Source organism: Theobroma umbraticum, unplaced genomic scaffold, assembly GCF_002168275.2.
Source record: "Theobroma umbraticum cultivar Fairchild unplaced genomic scaffold, ASM216827v3 scaffold_30.0, whole genome shotgun sequence".
Lineage (NCBI taxonomy): Eukaryota > Viridiplantae > Streptophyta > Magnoliopsida > Malvales > Malvaceae > Theobroma > Theobroma umbraticum.
Window position 1 is genome coordinate 497,754 of NW_018397254.1, and position 19,907 is coordinate 517,660.

General features: G+C 34.7%; 3 protein-coding genes across 4 annotated transcripts; all 3 read right to left on the reverse strand.

Annotated features, from left to right (window-relative positions):
- Positions 1–273: 273 nt before the first annotated feature.
- LOC110411869 (DNA (cytosine-5)-methyltransferase CMT2-like) lies at positions 274–10,330 on the reverse strand. 2 transcript variants are annotated; one of them, XM_021422221.1, is made up of 23 exons: positions 9,572–10,330; positions 8,966–9,000; positions 7,964–8,813; positions 7,227–7,261; positions 6,979–7,081; positions 6,613–6,717; positions 6,408–6,527; positions 6,134–6,227; positions 5,278–5,477; positions 5,111–5,176; positions 4,797–5,030; positions 4,572–4,630; positions 4,434–4,500; positions 3,994–4,323; positions 3,690–3,758; positions 3,511–3,600; positions 3,338–3,425; positions 1,836–1,954; positions 1,652–1,756; positions 1,223–1,266; positions 1,046–1,115; positions 860–959; positions 274–635 (listed from the first exon to the last, which is right to left on the reverse strand). In XM_021422221.1, the coding sequence occupies exons 1-23, from the start codon at positions 10,034–10,036 to the stop codon at positions 535–537; spliced, it is 3,549 nt and encodes a 1,182-aa protein (XP_021277896.1). In that variant the 5' UTR covers positions 10,037–10,330; the 3' UTR covers positions 274–534. The 2 variants fall into 2 exon arrangements, with proteins under 2 accessions (XP_021277896.1, XP_089638827.1); XM_089782701.1 differs by having other exon boundaries at positions 860–963.
- A 596-nt stretch (positions 10,331–10,926) lies between these two features.
- Positions 10,927–13,329, reverse strand: LOC149527683 (Ribosomal protein L35). The gene is made up of 4 exons (XM_089784226.1): positions 13,040–13,329; positions 12,856–12,959; positions 12,679–12,763; positions 10,927–11,295 (listed from the first exon to the last, which is right to left on the reverse strand). Exons 1-4 carry the CDS (start codon positions 13,250–13,252, stop codon positions 11,206–11,208), a joined length of 492 nt encoding a protein of 163 aa, XP_089640352.1. The 5' UTR covers positions 13,253–13,329; the 3' UTR covers positions 10,927–11,205.
- A 1,270-nt stretch (positions 13,330–14,599) lies between these two features.
- Positions 14,600–16,450, reverse strand: LOC110419063 (uncharacterized). Its single transcript, XM_021431943.2, has 2 exons — positions 16,215–16,450; positions 14,600–15,935 (listed from the first exon to the last, which is right to left on the reverse strand). Exons 1-2 carry the CDS (start codon positions 16,448–16,450, stop codon positions 14,600–14,602), a joined length of 1,572 nt encoding a protein of 523 aa, XP_021287618.2.
- Between the last annotated feature and the right edge of the window lie 3,457 nt (positions 16,451–19,907).

Below are 19,907 nucleotides of genomic sequence, written 5' to 3' on the forward strand. Positions count from 1 at the left end.
AGTAAAAATAGAATATGGATATAAATTATCTTCATAGAAAATTTCTTTATATAAATTGTTCAATAACCGTAAATGTCACAACTATCATAGCATTAACACGCACCTTACCACATTTTTCAATTTTCATAATTAATGCAAGCTTTAAATACAGGGGAGCACTCATCCATGCCCCTTCTCTTTCTCTCATTCACATAATTTTTTTCTCTTTCAAATAATAATAATAATAATTTTCAGAAATAAATCAGCATACAAACAAAGGTGGCTACTTCAAACTAAAGAAGTTTCGTGAGTTTCTTAATGGGAAGAGTGAAACAGATTTTCTGAGAAATAAACTCAGTTAGTTGTGAGATTTTACAAGAGAATCAGATTGCAAGCTTGCCAGTTGCCAATTGTGGCCTTGCAAGAAAAAATTTATGTCAGTGATACAAATAATCAATCAAAGGTGCTTAAACATATGAATTCAAGAAGGGTTTTGCGACAATGCTTTTGCTAACTGGGTATTGGTCGAAAGAGAAAACTTGGGAGGGAGGGTCATCAGTGGTTCATTCCCGCTCTGTTTTTGAAACGCCATGCCCATTCCATATCCCAAGGCTCGAGCAACAGGAACAGCAACAGCATTCCCAACTTGACAATACCTAATTGTATCAGAAAAGCAAATTATATTTCTCAATTGCGATTCATAAAAAAAAAAAATGTTCATAAGTTTCCTTGTTTTTATAAATCATATTCTGACATAAAGGCTGCATTCTTCACAGAAGCAGAAATATATCAGATTTGATACTTTACTGTAGTTACCAAGCACGCATACTTGAGAACTAGAATTTTCAATTATATAATATCTAGAACAAAACTATCATACCTCTCTTTAATTGTCCCGCAGAATCTATAATAATCAGGAAAACCTTGCAATCTTGCATATTCTCGGATTGTGAGAATTCGATCCTGCTCCGGATGTAAAGCTGCCTACACAAGTCCAAAAACTCAGAAGTGTATCCAAGGACTGCAAATGGGTGATCTTACAAACTAAAATAGATCAAAGTGAAACCTGGCTGTGACATTGAGGGAAAGTTACTACAGTTGGCACTGTCTCATCCCACCATAATCTTGCAAATGGTCTGCACATTATTGATAACATTAATTTCTTCTTCTTGGTCCTCTTTTTGTTTTAGAGGAGGCAAGGGCTGTTGAAATCACAAACGCTGCTAAAAATGAAATATCTAACCTTCTAGACTTTCCTTGTTCAAATGTAAAAACATAATCCGGTACCTAAAAGCACATGAAAGAGAATTTACATCAGAAATCAATTTTGCCATTTATGACATAGTACTTCACAGTGTAGAAAACATGTTTTGTCATCTCATTCCCTTCTGCACTAGGATCATTTTCAGGTTTTCCTATTAAAGAGATATAACCTATGTTGCTGTTTTATCAGAGTTTGCAGAGGAAAATGAAAGAAGAATAAGAAAATGCCCCACATGTTGACATGCAGTCACAGCATACAGCAATTTTCAGCTATACTTTATATAGCATATTCATTAAAGAACACAGAAACAAAACCACCCAGGCACAAGCATGTGCATGCATATTCTATACACATGGACACAGATGAAATGGATGCATTGTTGTTCTGATGGAAAAGGAAGAAACTCACCAGTGGTTTTCCAGATGGTAAAAGCCTTTTTTCCTGTGTTGGATCCCTCCGAGCCACATTGTCACTTCCAATGATTACACCATGGAGGTCCCTGAAATTCGCTCCCTAAAGAAACTTCTAAATTAGAAATAAAAATGAGGCCAAAAAGTTAGACGTATTAATTTGGGGTTCAATTATAAAAAACCTTTCTCTTTGGGATTAGACAAACTCTTGTGTAATCATCCTCAAATAATGGGAAAGGGCGATGGTCATACAGTGGGTTGCTTATTCTTGTAGCACCATTTAATGCAGAACCAGTTATCTCTGCAGAGCCAGGAAAAAGGTAGACAAAAAATTAGAGGGAAAAAAAATAAAGGGTCTATGCTTGGCACTATGCTCCCTCTCTCTTCAGTAATATTCATATACAACAAATGGAGGATGTAACTAGTATTCTTTGGTTCACCCAGGGTCAAACAGAAAAAGCAGGAAGCAATTTTTCTTGACACAAACAGCACTGATTTTACTAGATATGCTGCATATGCTCAACTCTGAACCCATTCTTACTTGAATTAGCATATGAGATGCTGACCAACTCAATGCTGCATCATGACTTCGCATAGGTCAATAGCGTTTCACATGCTAGGCCCAAGATCCATGATGCATGCTTATACATAATTTTTCATCTTGAGATTTTCTGAAAATACTTAAAAATATTACGGTGTAAATTTTTTACTCCCATGGACAAATTGTGTACAAATTGTCAAGAAATTGAAATTAACCAGCATGTTTAAAACTCTACATAACCACACACCAGACATGACTGCAGAGAAGCAGCAAACTTCTACTCGATTATAATCAATTTTTCCTCTATGCTTTTGCAACTTCCTCAAATCTTATTATAGGGACTTGCTTTAAAATGATCATTGGTTAAACAGGAGGATGCCTAACCCATTCCCACATCCCAATCACCCCTGACCTTTCCCAAGTCCATAATATGCCTGTCACAGTGCTTCAAAGCAAAGTTAAGATTTGGGCAGAGATTAGCTGGTCATTCCTGATTACAGCCCACTGAAAGATGTAGAAGGTATTCCCCTGATTCATGGCTGAAGATCTGAACTTCTATTTTCATTTGTAGCAAGCAAAGACTGCAACTTAACGGCCATGCCACCAATTGTTGATCCTACAACATCCAACTGCTGTGCCTACCAGGCTAAAAAGAAACACTCTAAGTACCCATGTTGGGTACTTACAGCTATTACCAGAATTTTCAGAATTTCATGCTAAGCATCCCTACAATAAATCTTTCATTTTGTTCTAATAAAATGGATTAAAAAAGTTCCAAACCAACTTTGTTGGAAACTTCATATTAGACACTAACCATCAAAAGCAGAAGTGAAGGCCCAAATCAATTATATTACCCATAAATAATTTGCATCCATGACTTTTTTAAAAGGAAAATCACATATATTGATCTACAACTGCAACATAAGGTAGATCATAAGGCATAAAATCTGTTCAGTATCTGACAAATGGCACATTATTTTGACATTAGAGAACTGCCACTAAATACTCAGATAGAGAGAAAAAAAAAGGCAGTTATGGCGCAAGAATTTTTTCTTTTTGAAAAGTTAGAACAAGAAATTTATAGTAATTAAAATATGAGATGAATCTGAGGTGATTCCTGACGTTAAAGGAAAAAGAAATTACCACGTTTACTTGATCTTATATATCTTTGAAACTCAGTTTCAGGAGGCTTTCTATATGTCATTTCTTCGCGAGCTTCATTGTTTGCAACCTATAAAAAAGTTGATTAATCAAAAGGAACAGAGCACTGCAGAGTCCATGAAGTGGTTAATCAGTAAAATAAACATGATAACTACAGCTGGGAGATCAGAAATGGCATCACGGAGAACAAGAGCTTCTTCCAGTTCCTCACGAGGTTGGTCTTCATCATAAGCAACAGTATTGCGCTGCACAATGAAGACAAACAGAATTATATGGATGGAGTGTTGCTGGTTAAAGCACTTTAGAGGGGAAAAGAAGAACCAACAATAGCAACCTCAAACTCAGGAGGAGGCCAATATCTGACAATAACATCATGTGTAGGAAGTGGAAACTGTGGTAGTTTCTGCATACACCAAATCACCACACCATACCAACCACCCCCCCCAAACAAAAAGAAAAAGAGACAAATAAAAGAAGGGCAGTTAGATGGTCAGCAAGAGATCATAGAAGACTGAAATCATTAAATTTTTACATAACCTGCTGAATAATTTAATTTACAGGTAGATAGGGTAGCACTACTTCAGATAAAGTGAAGGAGCACTCTAATTCAATTTAGTGCAACAAGCTAGAAAACTTACCTCACTAGGTTGTGCTCCCCACACAAAAACACGCAACCGAAATTGAGGAAGACCATAACAACCAGCTGCAATTATTCCAAGCCTTGCTTGGTATTTCATGTGTACCAACCGACTTAAAGCATATCTTCCAAGTGAAGCCTTGTCAAATCTCAGAATATCAACCACATTTTCCATTAAAACAAACTTTGGTTTTAAGTATTCCACAATGTCCATGAAGACCACTATTTGACGATTTCTTTCATCATCCAGTGGAGAATCAACATTTCTATAGCGATTATAGCCACTAATTCCTTGGCATGGAGGGCCACCACAAATAACATCAACGTTGCCCTGGTTGAATTAATTCATTCAAGAGGAGTCATTCATAAAATAGTATTCCAACTATGGAAGATACTCCAGATTAAGCATCCACCTAGCACATTTGATTAAACAAAACTTACCCGAAGGGGTAAGATTTTGGACTTGAAACCTTTTCTTACAAATTCCTGTATACATTCTTGACAATTGCTGAGAGATTTGAATGAGTAAGTAAATATTCCCCCAATTCAAGAATGAAATAATGGTAGCAATTAGTATACCTTAAGCCTTCAATCGGTTCCCATGTATCTTCACTTGCACTATAACCCCTCCAGTGCACCTGACAAAACAGCTATGAGCATAAGCAATCTCCACTAAATATGAACATGATACAAAAACAGTAGAATAGGTTGACACAAACAAAGATCAATTTAATTACCAAAAAAAAAGGCTTGAAATGAACTATCATCACAAGGTAGTGATGAAATAGATATCTTATCACACACCTTAAAGTATAGACTGCGGTTGCCTGTCTTGCATGGGTCACCATAACAAATATCAACAAGACTGGAAACTTCAAGTTCACCATCATTTGGAGAATTGGCATCATCCCCTGCTGCTTGGGAGGTTGAGGATCTTGATGGATATCTTCTTCCTGCATTTTCAACTGCATATCGTTTGCAAAGCTTTTCCCATTCCTTCAGTAGCTGAAGAAAATCATCAGCAGCTTCATTCCTGACCTATATAGAATAAAATAGTATTATATAAAGGTTTGGGGCATGCCAAATGCAAGTCGCAAATATAAGGCAACTATACTCACATGTGTCTCTGGATGATTCAATTTCAAGCTTTTACATGCTGACTTATCACTGTCAACAGCCCATTTCTAAAATGCAGAACGTAAGATATATAGTACAGGAAAACTTTAAAGTTTATTTGTTGAATGAATCATGAAATACAAGGTTATTAATGATTGAAATGAACTACCGTCACTAGATCAATACAAGATGCTTTGGCACCGAGGCATAATCCCATTGACATTCCACCACAGCCGGAATAAAGATCTAACAGTGTGAGCTCTGCCTTGTGAGTTCCACAACTAGGAATATTTTCTGAAAAGGCTGTAGGAGTTGTAGGGAAAATCCCCTTACAGCAGTTTGATGGACTGTAGCTCTTGGAAGAATCATCTGAACCAATATAAGAAAACCAGATACATATATAAGCAATATGATCATCATTTATCTTGATATTTTACCATTGTACTGACCAGTTTATGCACTCTACAGCAAAATTATAAAATTTGTCTTACTGCTGAATTGCAGAATATTAAAACATGCATCAACTTTTTCCACACGAATGCATAAAATAAGAAATATACAACCAAAATAATCATTAATGATTCCTGCTATAAAGACAATAAACAAGATTTAAAAGATATTAATTTGTATCATTCGAATATATTAGCAAAGAAAGGATGAGTGTTGGTTGATACAATTGGCCCTTGCCAAGGTCATAAATGCTTCAAAATAAAAGATCATTTCCCTCACTCTTTCTCTCTACCATGGAATGACATCAAGCTCAACAACTTACACCATTACCACTTTGTAACATTCAAGTAAATTGGCCATATAAACTGACATAAATTTCCATAACTTAAATACACATGGAGTTTGCAGAACTCCACAAACTCCATTGGTCAAACACAAACCCACATACTTTAAACTCATCCCGTGCAAAAAAAAAGTCTTCAAAACCTCCGCAGCCATCCCTCTCTTGCTCGGGCAACACAAATAGAGTTAAATAACAGTTAAACACCATTACCAGCATATTAAAAAAAACTTACCAGTTGGCAAGGTGCGGAAAGTTGAATACTCCACGCTATACTCCATGTCAAAATAGTAATCAGATTGAGGAATAGAATTCAATTTTAAACCTAACTGCAATAAGTTACAAAAGATAAATAAATAAAATAAATCCAACAATTCCAACAACTATAGTTGTGAGATTGATAAAAAAAGTAGATGAAAAGTCAAGAAGATTTGTAGAAGCGGTTCATAAAAAATTGGAATTGTAAAACAGGAAAAAATGTGAGTAAATTAAGATCACAAGAAGCATACCTTAGGTGATCCTTGCTTAACATTAACTTTTGAAATAATGCAATCTATAGGATTATCATTCATTACAGTCGAATAGAAAAGACGCCTTTTGTCGTGAAAAGCAGTCTCTTGTTTCAAAACCTTTCAATGAAACACAAAAGCAGAGCACAAATGTCAGGATAGCAAATATTGCATGACCTAAAAAAATTTTAATTTCTGTACTCACTGTATCTTCAGCTCTATAAAACCATTGGACCCTAAAGTAGTTTTCTCCATCAGTTGTTTTAAAAAATTCTAATATCCTTCCAATGTGCTCCTTTGCTTCTTCACCCTGCAAAAATTGCTTATCCCATGAGAGTTTTCTTGCTTCAATGGCCACATTATTGAAATTTAGAGGTGGCATAGGCAGATAAGACAAAAATGGATTTGATGATAAGACTGGATAGACTTGATTTGCTGAACATTACAAAAGAAAAACTACATGTAAGTTAGACTATATGTACAGTGAAAAAACATCTCACCAACAAGAACAGGTCAGCAAAACATAAAAACAAAATCAATCCAAAGTGCACCATGGGCAGAGTGCATTTACCTTAATATATACACAATCCCCAAGATTTATAGCACATCCATCAATTTCGGCTTGAGCATAATGGCATTCCACATTCCAAACTATCTTGTCTTCATCCTCATCACTATCACAATACTAACAAGGCTTAGAAACCAAAGAAAGAATTATTAGAAAAGAAAAAGAAAAAAGTTAGTAGCAAATTTCACATAAATGTTAAGTCAAGACAACAAAAACTCCAAAACAGCTGGAGCTTGTAGACAGCTACTTACTCCAATGAGACGCTTTTTCTCTTAGATTTTATGTGCTGCAAAGTAAAAGATATTGACAATCAGCATTGAAATAACTAAACTGCAAAGTGGGATCTATTTTAGTTTTATTATCCAGATTATCCCAGACCCATTCTCTGTGAAACTAATTGGATATGAACACTATAGCAGCAAACTGCATACACTAATGGCCCAAAGTAGCTAAAGCTAGAGGTCTAACCTTTGTACCTATGTTGAATACTAAAAGAAGTTATGTTGTACAATCAGTGCTAATGAATGTTGAAGCAAAGCCAAATTCATTAAAAACATCCAAATTATCAAATTCTTAAGAACATAACGAAACCATTCAAGCTCCAGTGAAATTATATTTTGATTGATTGGGCAGACTGAATTAATCTAAATTGGTGATGCAATTTTCAGCTTTGATTCTGCATGGCTCTTCTCTTTTCCTGTCCAATTTTATTGTTCTTTCAACATTGCCTGATACCCCTTTGGTTCTTACTTAACCTCATCAACTGAGAAACAATCAAAAAATAAAGGGATATCAAGCAACATTGAAAACAATAGTTAAAACAATGGATAGGAAAAGAAAACAGACATGCAAAACAATGCTCAAATTTATGGTCACTACTTCAGTCAACCAATCAATCAAAGAAATAACATTGGCCAGTTTAGTTCATATCAAACAATAAAGGGGAGACAGAAGCAGACATTTCAAACAAAAAAAAATACTCAACCACCTTCATTTCATACCGCCAATGCCACCTTTCTTGAGCCTCATCATCAGGGATTGGATTGCCAATAAATATTGGATCACTCTTGTGTTTCCTCTTGCTATTTTTTGAAAGAGATGAGTCGTTGATCTTCTTTGAGAACTTTTTATCTGGCATTCCCATATCGGAATCTGCTGCAGAGACCTTAAATTTCTTGGAAGTGTGTTCATTACTTGAATTGGATAATCTAATGGAAGCAGAGTTTACTTCAGCACAGCAAACTTCAGCCAATGATGTCGAATGTGAGAAAGGTATTTTCAACTGCTTTTCACTCCTCATTTCCCTTCTATGCTCTGTAAAGTGTACATCACTATCACCATTTTCTATTGCCTGCATGAAACTGGGAGACATTCCCAACCCAGAAAAGCCCATTTCATCTGTATCCAATCTTTTAATAGACACATTACTGCAACTATTTTTAGTAGCCTGACTAATTCTCGGAGATCTTCTTAACCGCTTTCCAATGGAAAAACTTGAGTTATGAACTTCAAATTTTCTCAAAGACTCATTACCACCACAATTATCAGCCTCTACAACCAACCTCGGAGACTTTCTCCTTTGCTTTTCACCAGAAAAGTGGGGGCCATTATGTTTTGAAGGCACAGATCCTTTATCCGCATCCTTGGGCCATAATAGCTTGTCAATCACTTTACCTGAAGATTTTGTTTTAGAGTAAGAAACATTTTCAGAGGATTTGAACATAGGTTCAGAAGAGCTGCCATTGGTGTCGGGTGAGGCTGAAGTCAATCTTGGAGATCTCCTCAAACCCTTTACTTTCATGCTCTCAACATTCATAATTTTTTCCTCTTTATTTTCACTGCAGCAAAAAAAAAAAAGTAGTATGCTAAACTGCATTAACAATGACACACAGCAAAAAGGTGATGAACACAAAATGTAGAGCAAGATTGGCCATGCCTGGAATATATATTAACAATTAAATACTGAAAGAAGCGAGAAATCACTACTCACTTTAACTCGAAGCTTTGGCTTTCAGAGCTTTTCCTCTGCACAACCCAAAGAATTCACACAAATGAAACAAGTAAGAAATGAGAAAAACCCAGATCAAACGTAGCAGGAAGCAGCTATTGGAAAGCTTTTTCTTAGAAGGATTAAGAAGCCATAAATTTAGCTAAAATTAGACCCACATTTCCATGTAGAACACATGATAGTAAACCAGGAATTGTTCACACATAAGTTCTTCATTTCAGCTAACTTGTTGTGTATACTCGATATTTGAACGTTGACCAAACAAAACCAATCTCAATTAAAACCTTCTTGGCAAAAAAATAAATAAATAATTAAAGTGCAAAAAGTGAAAGAATCTGGTCCCATTATCCATTTAGTACCAAACCTAGCTAACAGCTTACCACAATTTACACTGCCAACGTGTCAATTTTCTTTAATTCAGTTTTCCTCGGGCAGGTTGGTCCCATATATATATATATATATATATATATATATATATATATATATATATATAATAATTGATCAAAAATAATTTTTTAGGCTACAAGCTACAATGGGAATACAGATGTTTCCAATTTTTGGGAAAATTTTTCCTTTATTCCTCAGTACCTTGATGGAAAGAGAAAGAGTTCTTCCACTCTGAGCTTCAGCAGAAGTGGAAGGAAATCTGGGCGACCGTCTAAGACTCTTATAGTCCACAAATGTTCTGACCTTATTTATTCGACAATGACTGTCCTTATTTTCAATTTTGTCATCCCTTTCCGTTTCCACACTCACAATGGGCTCCACATTGACACTTTCCTGCCCAACAAACCCCGACAGCCTCGATGACCTTCTCAGGCAGCTCCTGTGCACCGTTTCCTTATAGAATTTCCACGACGACCAAACGTCATAAGCTGGCGCAACGGGGAAGAGGCTCGGGAATCTTCTAGGTCGAAGCTTATTATCGGCTGCCATTCCTTCCGGGAGGTGTACAGCTAGAGGCACTGGCCTCTCTTCCTTCTCGTCTCCGCTTTTGACTAAAGAAAGAGACCAAGATCCGGATTCATGCTTGGATTTTCCGCATGGCTTCATAACTATAATGGTACAAACGAAAAACCAATAAAAGTAATATAGGTGATTTCAAAGATAAAATCGTTCGAAACCAAACAAAAAAGGAATTTCAAACGTGCGTGAAGCAGAGCAAAAGCGGAAGGCCACCGCATCGGGAAGCGTGCAATCTGGCTTTCACTGGCATACTCTGCAGCATCTGAAAAGCAAAACGATAACTGGTTGGTACATTTACGAGAAGCACGGTTTTAACCAAGGTTGAGAGCTTCGGTGGTTTGGTCTCCCTGGGCGGGAATTCCAATTTTCAAAATGGGCTGAGACAGGAGCCCCAGAAGCAAAAGTACCCAAAAAAATCCAAGAGTGAACGAAAGACTGGCACGCTGGATCTGTGCCAAGGCATTCGAATTATAATCAAAATTTCGATCTTTAATATCTGTCTCTATTTAAATTTTTAAATCAAATGTTCCGATACAAAAGATTTCAATCTAATTAGCAGAGTTTAATTTTTTTTTCAACTTGATATTGTTTAAGCTTAATGTATATAAATAAATTATATTTTCATCGAATGCAAAATAACTCAGTTCGAGCCATTAATTTTTCAGATTTAACTCACATTTTTAATAAAATATAATCATGTTTTTATTAATCTCATTTCTATGGATTTAACTTTGTCACCTCTATTTTTAATAGGATAAATTATAAAAATAACACATCCCGTGATTTGATTTAAAATAAAACGATGAGCTTTATAATGAATAATGGTATAAAAATAATATATCAAGAGAGAGAAGAAAAATCAATGTTTCACTCGGAGCATTCGCGGTGTGTTACACCAGGAAGGCTACGTGCATGGCAATGTCAGATCATATGCTGCCGACCTTCTCTAAGTTACTAGTACCTATGGTATCAACATCAATTCAAAATGCAACAAGCCCCTCCACAAGAAGCTGTAAAAGGAATTATCAACAGTTACTAATAATCCACAGTAATCCCAAAAATCAAAATAAGCATCCCATGGCTTAATAAGGAAAAAAAACCCCACATAACATAAAGCTTATTAATTGTTTCCCAATCCTCCAGCTACTACATGTTTGTGTCATATAGTTGAATGTAACCTTTCAGAGGGCACCAAGGAAAACGCAGAAGCAGACACCTTCCTATCTCATGTCCAAAGATGATGGCTTCTAGATATTTTAACCACAAAAATTGAGCTTCTTCATCACCTTCGCATATGCAGCTGGTACTATAGCAGGTTGTCTTAGTCGCCGTCTTGATTTTTTGGACTGCATTATACAACAAGATATTACTACATTGCAAGATGAGTCATTGGTTTTCAACATTCTTTATCTGCTCTTCAAGACTTAGAAGAGTTAAGAGAAGCTTTAGAATAAAAAACGAAGGAAATATAATTAAATTATCCTGCTTGAACTTGAAAGAGGAAAGGAAAATGATTTTGAGATCTCGTGATTTCCAACATTTAGTTTATTGGTGACAACCATCTCTAAGGCATCTATTCACTAAAGCATAAGCTTCTTTAAGCACAATAATTCTGTATAATACCAAAGAACAATGTTGCAGCCTTCGGCCAAAGGTCTTTATCCATAATAGATAATTTCAAGATATCTTCTGTACAATCTTGAAGATTTTTCTGAACACCAACAGGGACCAGACTAATCTATTTTTAAATCTAATAAATTTAGAAATAATGTCATTAAATGAACAGCAAGAGTGTAAGATCCACTGGAAACAATAATTATAAACATACAAGAAGACAAGAAACCATATCAAAGGAAATATACATGCGTGCATGCACACACATCACAGCATCATTCCTCCTGCCCAGCAGAAGCCATAAACATTTGCCTCTGCTTGCCTTTATATTCTTGATCTTCCCCCCTTTTTTATACTTGCATCAAACCATTGCTCCCCATCAAGGAGTGAACCAAAATTTGCAGTAAAAGTTCATGGTTGTGATTTGATGCATTTCAACAATGTCAGGCTTCAAATTACCAGAATACGCAAACCAAAGTATATAACTAGTATATCCATAACTGAATAGTTAACACCGCAATTATGCCACGGAGCCCATGTTACTACCCTAAAATGATAAGGAAACTCTTCTGAATACCCCTTTAACATGAAACCCAAAAATTCATGCTGCATTAAAAGTTCAAAGTAAGGCTACACACACCATTATATTCCCCCCATCACATCTCACAGCCACACACACACACATAATCCAGCTTGATACATATATTATATCAAAATTCCACAAGCAACTGAGAAGGTTGAACATTAATAGATAGACATGTTAAAAGGCAGTTCCATAACTGGCTTCATAAAAAGGAGCTTTCAAATCTCTAACAATTAAAAATTAGCTGATTTCCTTGTACTCCTCAATAACCCTGTTTAAAAGCCATTAGCACGCAACCTCACTGACACTGAGACATCTACAATTATATTTATCCTTGATAATATTAGAAGTTAGTAACTATCCTAGGCAACTTGTTCTTATTGGTTGCTTCTCTTACAAATCAGAATTTTAGTAGCACTAAGGGCATATAGAGAACAATTGCTATATAAAATGAAGCATTTCCTCAGCTCAAAAAAGGACCCCAACCCAAAATAAGAACATTAAATTGGAAGAAATACAAAAATGGCGTTACCTTCAAGTGTGCATTATGATTTTTGCCTTCCCTCCAGCGACGAATAGTCCCATCGCTCATCACCCTAAATCTGGACTTATAGGACCTAATCAAATCCAAATTAGACGATTAAACCAAACAAATCTAAAAATATTTTCCCCCAAACAAAAACCTGCGACTACAAAAGCATGAACCTACGAATAAGATTTCATCTTTATTTTCTTGATTTTGGAAGTACGAGGAGTCATAGGCTTCCTCCTCTTGGCTCGCTCTCTCGACGAAACATGCCGGACTTGTACCACCTAAAAAGAAAACATAATTTCGTAAAAAGCATGAAAAATCTTCCATAACCCAGGAAAATGAAAAGGGACCAGAAGCTTACGGAGAGATGCAGTGGAGAATAAAGGAATGACTTGACGGCGAGGGGAGGTGATGCGGCATTGTTATTGAGGAGGGAGTTGAAGCTCCATTTCGTTGAAATCAAAGGGATTGCAGGAGACGAGTGATGGAGAAGGCGACGAGAAGCGGAGAGAGAGGGAAGAGTTTGGGTTGATCGAAGAGCCAAACACCGGAGCTTGCTGCACAATCTCTGCATCGTTTAACTGTTGGTTTCCGCAACCAAAATGGCAGTTTGGGGTTTTAGGCTGCCTGCGATTAGGGACTGTAAAAGGGAGTGTTTGGGCTCAGGGATTAGCGTGACCCAACCCAAGTCATTTTTCCTCTTTCTTTCTTTCTTTCTTTTTCTTTTTCCCTGTTTGGTACTAATTACAAAATCTCTCTTTAGTAAATGACAACACTAATTACAATTTACTTAACTCTTTTTTAAGCAAAAAATTTTCCCCTTGATTCTTCTTATACTTTATATGTTTTCCATGGTGAAACAATTCCTTGTGTGCACTCGTTTTCGATAACAAAAGAGTTCAAATGTCAAGAAAAAATAAAAATTATAAACCGGAAAATGCATATATTTTTAAAATTTAAAAGAAGTTTGTTATTAATATTATTACCAACAATTCAAGAGAGCATTACACTTTTGGAATACCACTAAATACTATCATCCCACATGGTTTATACCCTTAATTCCATGATTATATGTATACATAAAAAAGGTTTAACATCTATGGAAATGTAAAATACAAATTTCTTTTTATCTTTCTAATAAGTAGTGAATTTCAGACATTTATGATCTCATCTCACTTTTATCAAATTAAAATTAATTAAAAATTTCTTTTAAGTTAAATGTCCCTTTTTGCTCATTTGATGACTAGATAGTTTTCTTAAATTTTCTCTCTTATAAGTGTTTGATAGATTTGAAAAGCTAATTGAATTTTAGTGGACATTATAAATTTAGAATGCATTTGTTAAGAAAAGCCTAATTTGTTGACTATGTCAGCTTAAAGTACTTTCCAATATACAATAAGAAAGGCTTTTTTCAATATGCTTACTTTAAATAGATTTTAAAGAGGCTTGGAACTTCCACCCATTTGTATTTTGATAAAAATATGATTAAATTATAATATATATAATATATTTTTATAGTTTTATTATTTATGTTGAAACTATTATCACCAATTAAATAGTAAAATGATAATATTATTTCATAAAATAAACTAAATACTACTTATTTTATTTTCTTTTTATAAATTGATAATTAAATTATTTTTAGATTTCATTTGACAAATCAAATTCCTATAAATCCTCCAATTTTACAAAAATAAATAAATAAGTTCCCCACAGGCTATGAGCATAGAGATTACTTAATAAAATTACATTTCCAATTATTAAAAAAAGTGGAATTAAAGTTCCTTATAATAAAAAAATTATGCCGCACACATGTAACTTAACTAATTACAATCACATGCAGCTTGAAAGATTAGTGCTACAAATTTTTTTCCATTTTGCCCAGGTTATTTCCAAAGAATTACGATGCAAAAGAAACCCATTAATTTATTCTTTCTTTTACCCTCCTACGCACTTCCTCACCCACGGGCGCGGGCTGTTTCTTTGGACTGTCATCGCCATTGATATTGAGATTGCTATCATCCAAGCCGCTTAGGGTTGGGAGTGAAGAAACCGTCTCACCCTCTTCAGCAATAAGCCCTGCGGCTACAGCGCCTGCCACTTCGCTGATGTTCCCATAAATTGAGATTAACATCGCACCAGCGGCGGTGCAGAACGCGATTCCGAAGGAAGTTCCGACGTTTCCAGCGGCTGCTCCTGACGCTAGCGCAAAGCCTAAACAAGTTCCCACCATTTTCACCCAAGAGTACCAGATTGCAAACGCACCTTCTTTCCCGACTGGTGAACAGTCAGTCAGTAAAACTCGTCCGAAGGCATGCAAGACTCCTGTCGACGTGCTTTGCAGTGCGGCGAAAATCAGGATGTGATGTTTCTGCCAGTTGTCATTCCGAAAATGGAAACCTGTCCCTGAAGTTATTAGTGATAAGATGAGTCCAAGTAGATGCATTTTCACAGCATTTGTCTTTAAGGCAAGCTGAAGCGGTTGCAATAATGGCAGAGAAACCGAGGGGAAAATGAAATAAATCAGCCAGAAGTAGAGCAAGAACACAGGCTTGAGGCAGAGTTCGCCGACTAAATAGAGTAGCCCTCCCGTGAAAATGCACATTGATGTGAATGATGAAAGACCAACAACTATGAGGCTTCCAACTCCATGATGATACTTAAAAACGGTGAGAAAATGGTCTTTTGGTAGAGTAGAGGAAACGGTTGCCCCATGCCTTAAGGTAAGTACGTGAACTATTCCAGCTAGCCATTTGAGTCCACTAAAAATGGAGACAACCCACAGGCCGGTAAATGTGTCACGAATTCGAAGCATATAATACACAAATGCTGCTATCACAGCTGAACCCAGGCAACCAGCAGCGGTTGCATAGAACGACAGCCAACTCGAGACACCTCTTCTAACTGGGAATTGATGTCTTTGAAGGATCGGTCCTGTGAAGCCTCGGATCATCAGGCCATGATGGCGGGTGTGGGAGGCAGTAGCCACGGTCATGGCAACCACGATTGGAGCAATATATAGCGGGAAGATCCATGTGACTTTGAAGAACCCAACCGGTAGGCAAAAGAATGACCCGATGGCTATTGCAGCTCCAGCAATGACTTGCTGGTTCCGGCCGTGGTCAAGTTTGATGGAAATGAAACGGAGAGCGGGGCCAGCCAGAATTAGGCCGATTGCCCAAGAGATCGAAGTCCACTCCAACGGGGAGACTTTTGAATCGCCAATCGGTATTGAACGACGTGTAAGTCGCTCGTACCTGTAATTAAACGCATAGTTTCATCAATGGCATGGCAGTTGGCAACAGCTATAACAAAATAAAACATGTCTGAGCATATCTGGTTTGACCCCCAACTTGACTCTTTTGTCACGTTATACCCTGTTCCTCTTATGGCTTTAGAACTTGGTGAAGTATAGGAAAAGAAATTCATGCATTTATTTTTCTAGGTCCAAGACGAAAAGGACTTGGAACTATGTGCTTAAACTTACATGTTATACAGAATCAAGCGTTGATGATATTTGAGAAATGAACACTTACAGTTGCATTTCACTGATCTTGCAAGTCAAGCCCTTGTTGCTCTTACTCCATCCCCGAGGTGGCTCAGAAGGTAAATCAACAATTTGACCGATGATGAGAGAAAACACTATAGGTATAAGAGCTGTATGAACGAAGTAAGAGCAGAGTTCATATGCATACCAAGCCCAAATTTCCTGTCTCTCAGGCTTAGGCTCGAGCCTCGAATAAGTCCTGTTAGCTTCCCTGGCTCTTTCCATCTTCAAGGAAATGTCATGCTCGTCCGAGGTCAACCTGTTTATCTCCTGATCATTCGATGTCGTTGGTCCCTGCAGTTCTTGGTTGCTTTGAACTTCAGAACTCTCTTGATGATCCGCCATGTTACAGCCAATGTATGTAAGATGAAAACTCTTCTGGGACTAATAAACAGGGGTAATGAATTAAGGAAGAATTTGCTAGAAGATAAATATTAGTTGTTGGGAAATGAAGGGTCGGCCGTATATTGGCACTAAGCAGAGTATGAAAAGAAAAGGTCAACAAAAGGATGAAAAATGAAGCATTGTTGGAAGATTATGAGAATATAAGAACAATGTTCATTGTCAGCTAGTGTGAAATTATCAAGAGTCTTTTTTTTATTTGGCAAAACCTCGTTATGTTCATTTATGAATTAAAATAGAAGGGGATATGATTGGCATCATCCTTTGACTCATCAATGTTGTTTGTATTTGTTCTTTTAAAAGCCAAACAAACAAAAAACATTCAAAGATCTCAAAGAGAAAACACAATTTCTTTAAACTCGCATTGTTTCTCAAATTAATTTAACTACATAGTTTAGTGTCATCTCTAATTGAATTTGAGATTTGAGCCATGTTTTATAGTTACTAGAATATGCTTGTGTGATGTATAAAATAATATTTATTTAAATATATCTACATTTTAATAATCATATGGTGCTCATTTTACGTAACTAATTATGAAGCTATTTATCAATTACAATGTGTATAGAATATGTCAAAAGTTGTATAATTATTTAAGTGGTAATCTATTTTAAGAGTCGTGAATGTAAGCTATAGTATACAAGGGACATATAAAATACATGATAATTGACTAACATTTCAATGACTTTAATATTTGATCTCTGTGGAGCTTTTTTCCTAATAATAACAATAAGTATTCCATCTTTTATAAAATTGTATAAGAATAATAGAAAAAAAAAACTAAACTCAATCTCACAACAGTTTTAGTAAATTGTTGTGTATAATAGAGAAGTATAATTACACACTTTTAAAAACTTACATGAAAAGTTTTTAATTTCTGTATAAAAGTAATAATATTATAAAATTAAAAATAATAAAGAATCTAAATAATAAAAGTTTGAATAAACAAATCAAACAAGATAAAAAGAAAGATAATTAGAAACTTAGATCAAAGTTTCTAATTTCTATATGGAAACAAGAATATTATAATTATAATAATAATAATAATAACTCAAATAATAAAAATGTGATAAACAAAAAATTATTAAATTAATTTTCAATTATTTATTTTTTATTCTTATCAATTTTAAAATTAAATTTATAAATTTAAATTAATGCATAAATTAAAATTAAATAAATAAAATAACTAACTAAAACGTAAAACAATGGGTAAGGAAAGAAGATAGAGAAGAAAAAGAAAAATAAGAGAAAAGATAGTTTTTCTCTATTTAATATGTTCAATTAATTAAAAAAATCACAAATATAATTTTATATTTATTTATTTTCTCTTTGTTCGTACCTTTAACTCTCTCGAACTTTATCTCTTTTCTCTCCTCATTCCTAACCCCATTCTCTCATTCTTTCTCCAAATTCTTCCTCTAACCAAGAGAGAAAGCAAGACAACACTCCAATAAAAGAAAAAAATTTTAGAGCCATGATATTAGAAAAAGACAAAAATACCATGACCTCCAAAAATTAAAAAAAACTATAAAAAAAACCTTATTTTTTCAAAAAAGGGCAAGCATGTACCAATTGACCATACCGGGTGGCCAACAATTAGATTCTCAATTGTCCTTTGACAATTTTTAATGTATGTATATTACTATTTACAAGTAAAAACATGTTTACATTGAGCCAAGTATTTCAAAAAAAAAAAATAAAATGCTTTAATTTCATGTAGGGTAATAAGAAAATTTTGAAAGGTGGATAAGTATTATAAGCATGAACTTTGCACATTTCAATAAATTAACTTTTTGAGAAGAGTATAATAATTCGTGATATTTACCTTCCTTAAGTGTCAACCAACGAGAAAATGGTTTTGGCATAATGCTTGAAAAAACTCTTAAATTATTTAAAAGACTTTTAATCAATCTTTATTTTTCAATTGTATTTAATCAAATACTTATATGATTTTTAGATCAAATAAAGCTTTATAATTAACAATCGATTAATTATTTGTAGTCAAAATAATACTTATCATTTTATACTCATATGATGTTAGTGTAGTGTTGACATGGAAGAAAAAAATATCTTCTAATCATACTACACTCTACATCAACATATTATATCATTATCCATTGTGACATATTAACATGTCACGTTAACATCACCTAACATAAAATGATAAGTAACATTTTGATTAACAATTATTAGTAAACCTTCAGTCATAAATATTTATTTGACACAAAATGAAAATATAAAAATTTGATTAAATGTAATAAAAAATTAATTATTTATTTGATTTTTTTAATAATTTAAAGATTGTTTTAGAATTATATCAATATTTTTCTATTCCTTATTTTTTTTAACTTGGGCTTAAAGAATTTGTTGCTTTTAATGCGCTAAAAGATGCCCAACTGACACCAGCCCATCCAAGCCTGCAATGGCAGATGAGAGCCTGACCAATTGGTAGCCGGGCTTGGACAAAAGTCCACCTTTGCTCTCTTTTTACTTGTTCTTTTTTGGATAATTTAAGAAGTCCATTATTATCAACAAATATATTTTTATTTAAATATAAACTCTATCCAAAACTATGATAATTTTAATTTTTTTCGCATAACAGTCTATAATTTTTTAATTAAATTTATAGAAAAGTTTTTTTCTTGAAGTTAGAAGATCTCAAAAGTCTAACTACTTTGTTAAAATTTTATTAAAATGAAAAATCTAAATATATTAGAGAAGGGACATAAACCTTACCTCTAATATTGCATGAGATATGTTATAAAAATTTTATGGATAAGTTATGTTTTGAGAAATTATAAAAACATCTTTAATTTAAAAATTAAATTATTTATTCATATTTAAAATATAATGGTGTAAGGTGAAAAGAAAAACTACTAAATGATCATAGTGACCATTAACGGCAAGGGAGGGATAGGGCATATTCCCGCCCAAAAGGGTAACTAAAAAGTGAATAGCAACCTAACTTATTCCAAGGTATTATTATAATTGTGTGGCATGCAATAGTTTAAAGACTTGTAGCACTCTTTGGTGCACTTGCTCCACCGCCCTTTACCAAATGGGCAAAGGCTTTCAACTGCAGACCAAACAATTTACCTGTACTGTTTTAAATATTGTTCCTTGATGGAAAATATTCCACTCTTATTCAAAGAAAAAAACAAAAAGTTTTTAAGTCATGCAAAGAAATCTTTTGGGCCTATCAGTCATGAATACCAAAGATTATCAAAGGGAATAAATTATGTTAGCTTTTTGGAAGGAAAAGGAGATAAAGATTATACAA